The sequence below is a fragment of the Abrus precatorius genome, unplaced genomic scaffold (assembly GCF_003935025.1).
Source record: "Abrus precatorius isolate BTA unplaced genomic scaffold, Abrus_2018 Scaffold4, whole genome shotgun sequence".
Classification (NCBI taxonomy): Eukaryota; Viridiplantae; Streptophyta; class Magnoliopsida; order Fabales; family Fabaceae; genus Abrus; species Abrus precatorius.
In genome coordinates this window covers 14395626-14409564 of record NW_020874384.1, presented here as the reverse complement: position 1 = coordinate 14409564, position 13939 = coordinate 14395626, and the positions used below count along the sequence as shown (strand labels likewise).

The window sequence follows — 13939 nt, the reverse complement described above, 5'->3', positions numbered from 1 at the left end:
ATTCTTTTCAATATACCTAAGAGTGACATCTGATCATAATATTTCTAAAAATGTAATTTTATTTACCTTGCAAAAAATTCTACCTTATTCCTTATTCCTAACAGAGGCACCAATGTCAAAAGTTTCTCCAAATTTCATTTTCGGTTAGGTCAGTGACATTATAGTGGGGCTAAATTAAATTAGCGTTACTGCACACCATGCGGCGCTTTAGGTCCCACAAAGACACCACACCACTAGTATCACTGTAAAAAATTATTGTACTGAGTTTTTTTTAATACTAATTTAATTTCACTCCTCAATCGATAAGGTAGTGTACGTAATGGGATTAGGCTCGAGTTCATTAGAACTAGGATTTTTTTTTTCGTGTAAAGATCTTCGGATTTCCAACTCAGGCCCAAAGAAGTCAAACCCGGAGGCATTCAAAACAAGGCCCGGTGAAGAAGAAATATGCTAACAAACGATTATTGCAAGGAGAGGCCCAACAAGCCCGTCCAGTAGATGAGATACGTAGGTAGAACTGACAGACAAACAAAATACTGAATCAATATGTCACGTGAAGCTCTCCAATCCGTAAGGTAATATCTAACGGGTTTGAGATCTTCTGGTGTATTGGTGTTTAAGATATAGGGCTTTGTCTATAATCAATCAGAAGCATATTCAGAAGGCACATTTGTTTTTGTGCTACGGACTTTGAAGTATGAAAACTATGAGTTTGTTTTATTAAATAGTTCGTCCAATGATGGTGGCCATGATGAAATATTTTCTTACTTTAACATGAATTTCATTCAATATTTTATAACCGCTCACTAACTTTGTTATGTTTCTTGTCAATTACATTTAGTATATTTTGATCATTTCAAGACGATGACTTCGATATCTAGATAATGAAAAATGATAAATTGTTGCATGTTGAAGTTTGACAGGTTGGTTTCGTTAGATAATGAGCTTGGTAGTATCTCGCAATAATTCACAATAAACTTTGGCTTGTTGACTTTTATTCATTTAATGAAAAGAGAGAACCTTTAGGGTAGATGAAAACTATAGTTCTGAAAAATGGGTTGAGAGCTTTATAAATGATGAAAAATTAATCAGTTATCTAAAATCTGAACATTGAAAGAAAGAAAAAGAACTTGAACTAATTGAAACCAATTGTCCATCTCACGTCTGCTTATACAATTCCATTTAAAAAAACAAAAAAAACTCTCCTAAATCTCTTCCTTTAATTTTGTTACAGAAATGATGATGCAGATGATAATATCTGTCTTTCACTTTAATTATGCACACAACGACAGACAGCGAACCCCACACCAATTGAAAGAAAATAAAAAAGAAAAACAAAAAAGTATGTGCCCACACTCCCCACCGAAGGTGCAGGCTGCGGATTCCCACAAAATAAAGGGACAAAAAAATGAAAGTAATTTCCTCCTTCATGAAAGTGACCGTTGCCACTTGTCATCTTACCGTTGCAAAACTTAACCGTGGGACCGGACTGAGTTGCCCCGGCTCAAGAAACGGGTTTGTCGACCGAGTCAACTCGGCGGCGCTAGTAGTCACCACCGTGAGCCACTTCCCTTCTATCTCTTCCTTCTTCTTCACCCCCTTCGTTTTAGTCTTTTCAATCAAATCCCAAAACCCATTATTCTTTCTCCTGTTCACAAATAAAAGCACCAACTTTTCTTGACTCTTTTCCAATCTTCTCAAATAACCAGCCAACTCGTTCAACTCACTCACTTCCATTTCCTCCATCCTGTTCCCAAGTTCTTCCAATCTCACCAAAATCTCACCCTGCACGCTCCCATAATCTTCACCCACCAACCTCACTATTTCGTACACCAACTCGTTCCTCTGAAGGTGCAAAGACTCAGGCACGTGACTTATTTGCTCAACGAAAACAACGAGACACTCCAGTTTGTACAACAAATCAGCGTTTGAATTCCGCAAAACCAAACACTTTCTGTCTTGGGTTGTTGAGGTTGAAGAAGAGTTCAAATAATAACCCAAGATTCTGGAAACCGATAAGCTCAGTTCTAAAACTCTCGCGTACCAACGAACCCAGGAACTTAGTTCTAAGGATTCCACGTCCGAGTCGTCGCGGAAAGTTGAAAGGTTAAGAAAATTGTGGCCACCGTAGGAAGGGTAACAGGAGAGTTGGTCCTTGAGAGTGAAGGGTCCCTTCACGACCACGTTGTGGAGTGTGAAGAGGCATTTGAGTGCCACCGTGGCACTTCCGGTATGGTGCAGGCGGTCCATGAGGGCGTTGATGCAGGCGCGCGGGAGAAGGTGGGAGCCGTGCCCGACGGCGAGGACGGCAGCGATTTTATCGTCGGAGGGAGGGGCGGCGAGGGCGTGCGTGGTGGCGCGGATGACGTGGACGCGGACGGATGACACGTGGCGCTTGATTGATAGCGCTGCTGCGATGACCGAGGCTTTGTCTTTGAGGTTGTGAGCGATGTTTCTTAGCCTCTTTTGTTGGGCCATTGAGAAAATGTTTGGAGCGAAACGGTGGAGATTTGGAGAATATAAAGTGTCTGGAGAGTTAGGACTCAGTCTCACTCGGACCCAACACGCATTCTATACTTAAATTATTTGTGGAAAAGCAAAACGACGTCGTTTATTTGGGTCATGATTTCTCTTCTATCATTTAATTGGAAATAGCGAGATGAATGGTTTAAGACCATATAATTTTGATGTGGTTGTTTGGTCTATTCACTTATTCATACTCTGCTTCCCAGCGTTTTCCATCATCTCTTGTTAACGCGGCCAAGCAACCTAGTTTTCTTTTTCTTTTTCTCCCTACTCGAGATTGACCACTATTTATTATTAAGTAGGTTTAATTAATTTGTGGCTACTTATGATTTCATCTTCTTGTTTTATTATATGAAAGGTGAAGTTTTTATTATTTAAATATAATGTAATTTTTTATTTCTTATGATATAAATATTTACTTTATGAATTAATTAAGTTAATGATCATGTATTATGATATCATATACTCTAACAAAACGTATTTTATAGTAATAGTCTTAAAATAACTTTGATCGGTAATTTCTTAGCGTTCAGCATAAAGGAATTGGGCAAGCGATGGATGGATCTATTTAATGCTACGTTGAACATTTTTCGGGCCTAGATTATATTCATTTCAGGCTTGGGCTTGGAATAAGGTGGGAAACACAGAGCCCGAATCTACATGCAAGTTGGGTCTAACCTTTATGTATGTGATTTTCTTATGGGCCCAATCTTCTTGATATTTCTCCCAGTGACTCTCAATTTCCGCGTATGTCATTTTATACGCTACACTGCAAAAGAAGAAAAACTATGTATTAATAATCAAGGTGGAGTGCTTATTTAACACATCTTTATGAAGACTTATAACATAAGTTTAAACATAAAAATTATCGAAATAAATTAACATAAATTTATTTAAATAACTCATATTGATAAATTTATAAAAATAAACGAAAAATTCGTACTTTCTCTAAACATGCGTTTCACATGTTAGTACGATAGAATCTGCAGAGACAGTGTCATACGTGGACCACCTCGAAGGCTTAAGGAGGACGAAAAATTCAGAAGAGTGGACCCCTTCCCATAGAAAAACAAAAAACTCAATAGACCAAGAAAACTAACAGATAATTTGTTGGAAAATTGGTAATGCAAGGAAAGTGACTATTGATTGGGAAGAAAACAAAAACGACGTCGAAATTTTGGTCAAAGAAATGGATAGAAACGTCGACCAGGAGCATCGTTAGACCCTGAAATTTCAACATCCAAATTCATTTGAGAGTAAATTATTTACTCCCTCCTTAATATTTTACGTATTTGTTAAATTAATTTATACATTAAGAAAATTTATACTGTCATCTTTTAAATCAGGTTCTATCATTGTAATTTTTTAATTTTATTAATAAAAAAAAAGTTATGTAGCTCGTTAATTTTGTTAAAGTGTTATTCAAAAACTCATTTGATGTATAAATTAATATGTTAGTGATTAACTTGATGAATGTGTAGTACATTAGGAATGAATTTGATGATTTACTTGAATTGTTAAATATTACGAATTTGATTATTGCATTATTTATTGGAATTTGCCTTCAAACATTAAATGTTGAGCCTTATCTTATGCACACATAATTTTTATATGTCTTTCACTATTGCATCAATGACTTTTTCCGTTGTGATTTACGGCCCTTTTTTTTTATTTTTTATGAATCGCTTATATACACGTCACCTTTTTGCATAATTTTCCTAGTGACATTTTTTTTCTTTGAACTCATTCTATTTTTTTTTCATTATCTGTACACAAAATTACTTTAAAACATGTTTTCCTTTTTGGCATAACACCACTAATAGTGAGATTGCTTAGGGTAAACGAATGAGGGTTGGTAACAAGTGACCTGTTTTGAAGGTGGAATTTATTTTTTCTTTGTAATTTGAGGTTGCTAATTACGGAAGTTTAGTTAATTATTGTGTCAAGAAGACAACTATGTTTTAGTCTGTAATAACAAGATGTAACATTTTTTTTGTTATGAAAACATAATGTGCAAAAACATAATTTTTAACACAATTCAAATCATAAAACTGACCTCCAATGTTTCACACCATCAAATTAGTCCCTAACACATAAATTAGTATATCAAATGAGTCTTTGAAAAATACCTTGACATCATTAGTTCTATGTTGAATGTTGGGCTATGCAAACATACTATTTTAATGCATGCTTGAAAATTACAGACAACATTGATAATTTATTTAATATTATAAATATTATCATTAATTTATATAACGTATATAAATTTGATAGAGGATACAATATTTGTTTCAATAATGATCTATATATTTTTTTCATAATTAAAATTACATAAAACGGGGAGGGGTTGAATTAGTCAATTTAAAAATAGAAAAAAATATACGAATTTGTGATGAATAATATTAAAGACCCGATATCCAAGAGTCGCAAGAATTACAAGAATATTGGAAAACATTTTTTATGGCGACTTTGATAAAAAAAAGTTCATTGTTTACAATTTATTTATAGCTACAGTAATACATGCATGTAATTTAATGTGACCTTGAATTTTATAAAGAAAAGGTAAAAATTGTAACAAGTGTTGTATTTATTGAGCTGTATAAAAGATTATTTACTGTGAATAGAATAAATACTTGTTGAATGTTGGTACAGAGACATGATTATTTATCTCTCAACTCACAAATTCTCACTCATATACAATAAAGGAAGAAAGGAAGAAACATTTGCTAAAAAATATTCACTCAATTGATGTGTATTTCCTCGTACATGCTACTGCCTTTTATAGACTATTCACTTACAATAAAACAAAATAGTAAATATCAATTATTCAAACGTAGCCTGACATATAGCCTATTCTTCAGTTTCTTATTTTGACAATCTTCAACATTTGAAGATTTACAAATCTCACAAGCAAACAAGTAAACAAACGGCGTAGCAAACTTTGACATTTTCAATGCACACAAATCTTGACTTAATTCATAACATTGCCTCCCTTAAGTCAAGTTTGTATCATACCAAGCATCTTCTTCAATTTGTAAAATAACTCAACTTTTAACGGCTTCGTAAAAATATCTGCAACTTGTTCATCCGTGTGGCAATAATCAATCTCCACTTCATTTTCTGCTACTAGTTCCCGAATCTTATGAAATCGAATATCAATGTACTTGGACCTTCCATGAAAAACAGGATTTTTGCATAATCCAATTGCAGACTTATTATCACAAAATATTTTTGTGGGAGTATCCTGCTTTTGATGCATCACTTCAAGTATTCTTCTCAGCCACACTACTTGGGTTGCGCAACTTGCTGCTGCTATATATTCTGGTTCGGCCGTTGAGAGTGCCACCACCGGTTGCTTCTTTGATGACCATGATATTGCACCACTTCCAAAATGGAATGCATACCCTGACGTGCTCTTTCTCGTCTCTATATCTCCTGCCCAATCACTATCTGTATATCCAACGAGATTCACATCAATGTCTTTATCATAGAGAATTCCTTCTGTCAGAGTACCTTTGATGTATCTGAGAATTCTTTTAGCTGCCTGCCAATGAGAATCTCGAGGCTTCTCCATGAATCTGCTGAATAGTCCAACTCCATAGACAATATCTGGCCTGGTTGCAGTTAAATATCTGAGGCTTCCAATCAAACTTTTATAGAGAGTTGGATTGACTTTCTTGCCTCCAATGTCACTCGTCAGCTTCAACTTTCCTTCAACTGGCGTAAAAACTGGTTTTGAATTCACCATCTTGAACTTCTTCAAAATATCACCAGCAAATTTCTTTTGAGAAATAAAAATTCCATCATCTCGCTGATCAACCTCAATGCCCAAAAATAGGACATTAATCCTAAATCCGTCATTTCAAAATGGCGTGTCATAGCCTCCCTGAATTCTGCAGTCAACTTCAAATTGTTTCCAGTGATAATTAAATCATCAACATAAAGACACACGATTAGAACGTCTCCAGCCTCAGTGAATTTAACATATAATGTGTGCTCAAATGGACATCTCTGAAATCCATTCTCAACAAAGTAAGAATCAATCTTCTTATACCATGCCCTGGGTGCCTGCTTCAAGCCATACAATGCTTTCTTCAATCTGTAGACTTTATCTTCTTTTCCTTCAACTTCATATCCTGCAGGTTGCTCAACATATACTTCTTCTTCCAAAGTGCCATTCAGAAAAGCAGATTTAACATCCATTTGATGAATTTTCCAATTATTTTGAGCTGATAGAGAGATAAGTATACGAATTGTATCTAATCTCGCTACAGGAGTAAATACCTCAAAATAATCAATACCTGACTTTTGTTTGTACCCTTTTGCTACCAACCTTGCTTTGAAACGCTCAATTTCTCCACTGGGCTTGTACTTAGTTTTGTACACCCACTTCACTCCAATTGGTCTTTTGTCTGCTGGTAAGTCTGCCAGTTCCCATGTTTGATTCTTCTCAATGGCATGAATTTCTTCATCCATTGCTTTTCTCCAATGTTGATTATTTGAAGCTACTTCAAAAGTTACAGGCTCACAATCTGCAAATAAGGCAAAATTGATAATTTCTTCATCAGATGGGTCATTATCATTACCCAAAACATAATCCTCTAATCTGGCTGGTAGTCTCCTTTGCCTTTGTAGTCTGCTCGATGTTTCTGGCTCATCAGGTGTTGGATCTGCACGTCTATCCTCTTCTTCATAATTTTCTGGAATTATTGCAGGCTCCTTTTGGGGCTTGGAAGACCAATCCCACATTCCTTCTTCATCAAAGGTCACATCTCTGCTGATAATTACCTTCTTTGTCACTGGATTATAAAGCTTGTACGCCTTTGAGTTGGTGCTATAACCAATGAAAATGCACTTCTCTCCTTTGTCATCAAGCTTCTTTTTGAGTTGATCTGGTACATGGGCATATGCTATACACCCAAAAACTCTGAGATGCCGGATTGAGGGCTTCCTTCCACTCCAAGCTTCTTCTGGTGTTTTATCACAAACACTCTTTGTTGGACACCTGTTCAAAATATACACAGCAGTAGAAACTGTTTCTGCCCAGAATTCTTTAGGCATTTGTTTTGTCTTCAGCATGCATCTCACCATGTCCATGATCGTCCTGTTCTTCCTTTCTGCTACTCCATTCTCCTGAGGAGTGTATCTTGTTGTCAGTTGTTGCTGAATTCCATGTTGATCAAGGAAATCTGCACAGGCAAGATATTCTTGGCCTCTATCTGTCCTCAGTGCTTTAATCTTGCAGCCACTTTGTTTCTCTACAAATGCCTTGAATGACTTAAAGAAATCACAAGCTTCTGATTTATGTTTCAAAAAATACACCCAAGCTTTTCTGCTAAAGTCATCAATAAAAGTGATGAAATATCTACTACCACCATGTGTTGGTATCTCAACCATGCATAAATCTGAATGCACAATCTCCAATGGCTTTCTGGCTCTCCAGGACTTTCCAGTTGGAAAAGATTCTCTGTGTCTCTTTCCAATTTTACAAGTTTCACATATACCTTCAGGAATGCTTATAACAGGCAAACCGAATACATACTCTTTTCTAGATAAAAAATTTAATCCAGAAAAGTGATAATGTCCAAAGCGTATGTGCCACAGCCAATCATCATTTTGTATGATGGAACTCAAGCAAGGAATTTTATCTTGTTGAACTTTCAAAGGGAATAGGCGATTAGGAGTCATTTTTACCTTGGCAATGAATCTCCTATTTTTGTCAACCAACATACAGTAGCCATCATGTATCTGCATGTTGTAGCCTTTCTCTGATAATTGTCCCATGCTCAACAGGTTGTGATGAAGACCAGGAGCATAGAAAACATCAGAGATGAAGTTTTGAGAACCGTCCTTCAATCTGATTGCAACTCGGCCTTTTCCCAAAATCAAAATATTAGAGTTATTTCCGAATTTCACGGTAGATTTTACCGTTTCATCTAGTGAGAAAAATAACTCATTTTTCCCACACATGTGGTTGCTGCAGCCAGTATCTAGGTACCAAATATTTCCATCGCCTGAAAATCTATTTGCTGCTAGAAGTAAGGTTTGTGGATTATCAAAACTCTCACCCGTATGCTCATATTGATTTTCTGCTATATTTGCTTGTTGTTTGAATCTACAATCTGCAGCTGTGTGCCCGAACTTTCCACAGTGATAGCAATTGAAATTTGTCCTCTCCTGGTAGGTGAAGTTGCCTCTTCCTCTTCCACGGTTGGTAGATCTGATATTATGTCCACCTCTTCCTTGATTAGGTGGCCTGAAATTGTTGTCTTTCCATTGTTGATTGAAATTACAACGACCTCTTCCTCTGAAGCTGCTACAACCTCTACCTCTGAAATTTATATTTCCACCTTCACGACTTCTACCGTCTTCACTTCGGCTGGATTCTGCTATGTTGGTAAAATTCACCTGGCTTTTCAAAGCTTCTTCATTTGATTTTTCAGTTTTCTCCAATATTCTACTCATATGGCTTTCAATGCTACCTTGTAATTCTGCAACCGTCATGATGTCTGTGTCATGGGACTCAATTATTGTAGTCACCACATGATCAAACTTCATCGGCATGGTGCGTAGAATTTTCTCCACCACCTTGCTTTCAGGGATGTCTTCTCCAAACACCCTCATCTTATTGACAAGATTTGTTACCCGTGAAAAATATTGTTCCACGGTTTCTGAATTGGACATCTCATATCTTTCATATTCTCGACGCATGGATTGTAGTTTGGATTTCTGAGCTTTCTCTACTCCTTTGTATGATAGCTTCAAGATGTCCCACGCTTCTTTGGCTGTTTTGGCATTTGCTATTTTGCCAAAAATTGAATAATCTACACTTTGGTGAATTTGTGAAAGCGCCAACTGGTCCTTCCTTTGAGTTGCATCATCAGCTCCTTGTTGTATGCCTTGTTCAATAAAGCTCCAAATATTGTGAGCTTTTAAATGAGTGGACATCAATAATGCCCAATAATTGTAATCTAGTTTCCCATCTAATTTGGGACCAGACCAAATAATATTGTAGTTTGTGGCCATCTTTCTCTCTCAAATAGACTCAAAAAATTTTGATAAAATGAGAACTCTTTTGTTCCTCACACACTCAATATTTAGCAAAAAAAAATATATTTTTTTACTGACTCTCTCACAGACTCACAAAACCAATGTTGGATCTATCCAGTGCTCTGATACCAATTTTGTTGGCACAGAGACATGATTATTTATCTCTCAACTCACAAATTCTCACTCATATACAATAAAGGAAGAAACATTTGCTAAAAAATATTCACTCAATTGATGTGTATTTCCTCGTACATACTACTGCCTTTTATAGGCTCTTCACTTACAATAAAACAAAATAGTAAATATCAATTATTCAAACGTAGTCTGACATATAGCCTATTCTTCAGTTTCTTATTTTGACAATCTTCAATATTTGAAGATTTACAAATCTCACAAGCAAACAAGTAAACAAACGGTGCAACAAACTTTGACATTTTCAATGCACACAAATCTTAACTTAATTCATACTGTCATCTTTTAAATCAGGTTCTATCATTGTAATTTTTTAATTTTATTAATAAAAAAAAAGTTACGTAGCTCGTTAATTTTGTTAAAGTGTTATTCAAAAACTCATTTGATGTATATATTAATATGTTAGTGATTAACTTGATGAATGTGTAGTACATTAGGAATGAATTTGATGATTTACTTGAATTGTTAAATATTACGAATTTGATTATTGCATTATTTATTGGAATTTGCCTTCAAACATTGAATGTTGAACCTTATCTTATGCACACATAATTTTTATATGTCTTTCACTGTTGCATCAATGACTTTTTCCGTTGTGATTTACGGCCCCCTTTTTTTTTTTTATGAACCGCTTATATACACGTCACCTTTTTGCATAATTTTCCTAGTGAAATTTTTTTTCTTTGAACTCATTCTATTTTTTTTTTCATTGTCTGTACACATTAAAATTACTTTAAAACATGTTTTCCTTTTTGGCATAACACCACTAATAATGAGATTGCTTAGGGTAAACGAATGAGGGTTGGTAACAAGTGACCTGTTTTGAAGGTGAGATTTATTTTTTCTTTGTAATTTGAGGTTGCTAATTACGGAAGTTTAGTTAATTATTGTGTCAAGAAGACAACTATGTTTTAGTCTGTAATAACAAGATGTAACATTTTTTTTGTTATGAAAACATAATGTGCAAAAACATAATTTTTAACACAATTCAAATCATAAAACTGACCTCCAATGTTTCACACCATCAAATTAGTCCCTAACACATAAATTAGTATATCAAATGAGTCTTTGAAAAATACCTTGACATCATTAGTTCTATGTTGAATGTTGGGCTATGCAAACATACTATTTTAATGCATGCTTGAAAATTACAGACAACATTGATAATTTATTTAATATTATAAATATTATCATTAATTTATATAACGTATATAAATTTGATAGAGGATACAATATTTGTTTTAATAATGATCTATATATTTTTTTCATAATTAAAATTACATAAAATGGGGAGGGGTTGAATTAGTCAATTTAAAAATAGAAAAAAATATACGAATTTGTGATGAATAATATTAAAGACCCGATATCCAAGAGTCGCAAGAATTACAAGAATATTGGAAAACATTTTTTATGGCGACTTTGATAAAAAAAAAGTTCATTGTTTACAATTTATTTATAGCTACAGTAATACATGCATGTAATTTAATGTGACCTTGAATTTTATAAAGAAAAGGTAAAAATTGTAACAAGTGTTGTATTTATTGAGCTGTATAAAAGATTATTTACTGTGAATAGAATAAATACTTGTTGAATGAGTTTAGACATGAATATAAGTAAATATTTGTAAGAATTTGAAAAAACGAGACAAATAGTAAGGAGTATTATAATTACACAAAGTGTGAATAGGAATAATTGATTTTTAATTCTTGTGATGAAAAAAAATAGAATATAAAAAAATAATTAATTAATTTTTCATTATATATAAGTAAGTGTAATAAGAATAATAATCAATAAAAGTAATAAAATGTATAAATTCTAAAGTAGATGCAGTTCAATTTGGACTTCAGACATTATCCATTGATAATGCTCATTTAACTCTTTTGAAATTATAGCTACAGTGGTACTTATGTCTTCAACTTTAACTTATGTTACTACAATTACTTCTTTCAATGATATAAGGATAGGGTGACAATTAATCTTTAACAGGGTTCCCCGCCAAGACTGCCCCGAATGGATTTTCGAATGTGGAAAAATTCTCCCTATGGGACGGGGACCAATCCCTCACCTCACAGGTTCTCCGAATCCTAAGCATATATAAAATATTTAAATAATTTTTTTTAAATATCATATATATATATATATAAGATAATATAGTAAATTACTTATTTAAAATTAAATAAAATATTTTTTAAATAATAATAATAATAATATAAAATTATAATTTTTAACTGTTTTTTATTTTTTTTTATGTATTTTTGGAAAAATCTGCAGAGATCTGTGGGAAAGCAAAAAACGGAAATGAAGGAAAAAATCTTCCCATAACAGGGATCGGGGATGGGACGGCGAGTGGGGGAGTAACTCCCGCTCCTGTCCCGCGCGGGTGCCACCCCTATATAAGGAGTCTTATTAAACTTCTAATTTCACTATTTTTTTTGGGTACACCAATAATATATGTAGAGAAAGGATTGTTATTAGGATAACTAAGAAGAAATAAATTAAAGTTATTGATTTAATAATTGAAGGATAATCACATTAAATTATTAAAAATTACATAAAAACTTAATAGATGGATGAAAATTGCTTAATTTAAAAAATTAAGAATTAAAATTACACAATTAAAAATTGATTAACTAAAATCAAACCACTCTAAAGGTAGGAGAACGAAAAGAACATTAAAGCTTATTTTTCAAAGTAAAAAAAATATTTTAAATATTTTTTACTTATTTTATAGTACATAAGTTATACGTATCTATCTATGATACGTTATTAGCATCGATCTTTTTTTTTTTTTTGGCAAAGTATTAGCATCGATCTTTATCGTATAAGTGAAGGATCAATTTATCAGTTTAAATGTGTCTAAAAATAAATAACATAATCAATAGATAATTATGTCTCTTAAATATGATGATAAGAGTACAATTAATTGTGTGTAAAAATTATTTTATTAAGAGAAACATAACTCATTTTAATAATCTTTACTTTTTTAATGGGTTAATCTTCAACTGTAAATAAAAAATTAGCCTTGATACAGACAAAAGATTAAAAATGCTTTTACAACAATGACACGTCGTCTTATAATTCTTTTGAATTATAGTAAATATATCACTATGTTCATTCTTAACTGTGACTTCTTGTTAATCATACTATAAAACATGTCTTTCGTTTCATCGGAGAATTCCAAGTATCAATTTTTTTTTTAAGTAACGTGTCTATCATATTTTGTCATATTAAGTTTGTTTTATCTATTGAATTCTTGATGAAATTATATAATAATAACCTCTATAAGGGCTGCTTGACACTCACCTCGAACTTGCATGCGTAAATGATGACTAGAAATAAATTAAAAAAATTATTTTAGTTTTGAAAATAAAAAAGTGAATATAGAAGATAGAAAACAAATATGATGTCATGCATGATTGAAAAAACTATCAATGAAAAAAAGAAAAGTTAATGTTTAGCAAAGGAAAATAAAAAATGGACTATAAATATTAATTTTTAGAAATTAAAAATCAATCCAAAAAAAAAGCATTAACAAGGCTCCATCCTATATTTCGAAACCATACGTAAATTTCATCATATGTTTGGATGTTCTAATTTTATTAATTAAGAGGAAGCAGTAACGTCGTAAGAGGGTAAATACAATTTGGAATTGTATAAAAATAGTATGATATTGTTGTATTAAAGTCTTGTTAACTGATATCTTAATTCAGGGTATTAGTGAAAAAATAATAATAATTGTATAATTGAATACAAGAGTACATTAATAATATTTTTTAATAAAACATATTCTTTTGGTTTTCTAACCAGTATTTAAAGAGTACTGACTAGTCATTTATTTAAAATTTTATAAAATCCTATATAATGAAAATTCTATGTTTCTTTCTTATTATATAGTTATATTATATCGGAGTAATAATAATTAGTGAGAAGATTATAAATCCCTCATTACACTGATTAGGAGATTTCATAAAGCAAAATCGGTGGAGCTTGAATAAAAAAGTATTTAAAATTAAGGTCACATATCGATTTAAAGATTAGCAAAAGGCAAAGAAAATTTATGAATGGTGTTTGAAAACAATATCTATTGTGTAAAATAGAGACGGTTGAAGCAAACAAACGGTTAACCTTACGAATGCTCGAACAACATCATGAGTTTAAAACAAAACTTAAC

General features: G+C 32.9%; 1 protein-coding gene across 1 annotated transcript; it reads right to left on the bottom strand.

Annotated features, from left to right (window-relative positions):
* Window positions 1–371: 371 nt before the first annotated feature.
* On the bottom strand, window positions 372–2545 carry LOC113864407 (putative clathrin assembly protein At4g40080). Its single transcript, XM_027498068.1, has one exon. It carries the CDS (start codon window positions 2476–2478, stop codon window positions 1453–1455), a length of 1026 nt encoding a protein of 341 aa, XP_027353869.1. The 5' UTR covers window positions 2479–2545; the 3' UTR covers window positions 372–1452.
* Window positions 2546–13939: the final 11394 nt, after the last annotated feature.

What these genes read in the sequence shown, in the direction of transcription:
- LOC113864407 (XM_027498068.1), bottom strand. Translation starts at nt 2,478, where the DNA reads ATGGCCCAACAAAAGAGGCTAAGAAACATCGCTCACAACCTCAAAGAC.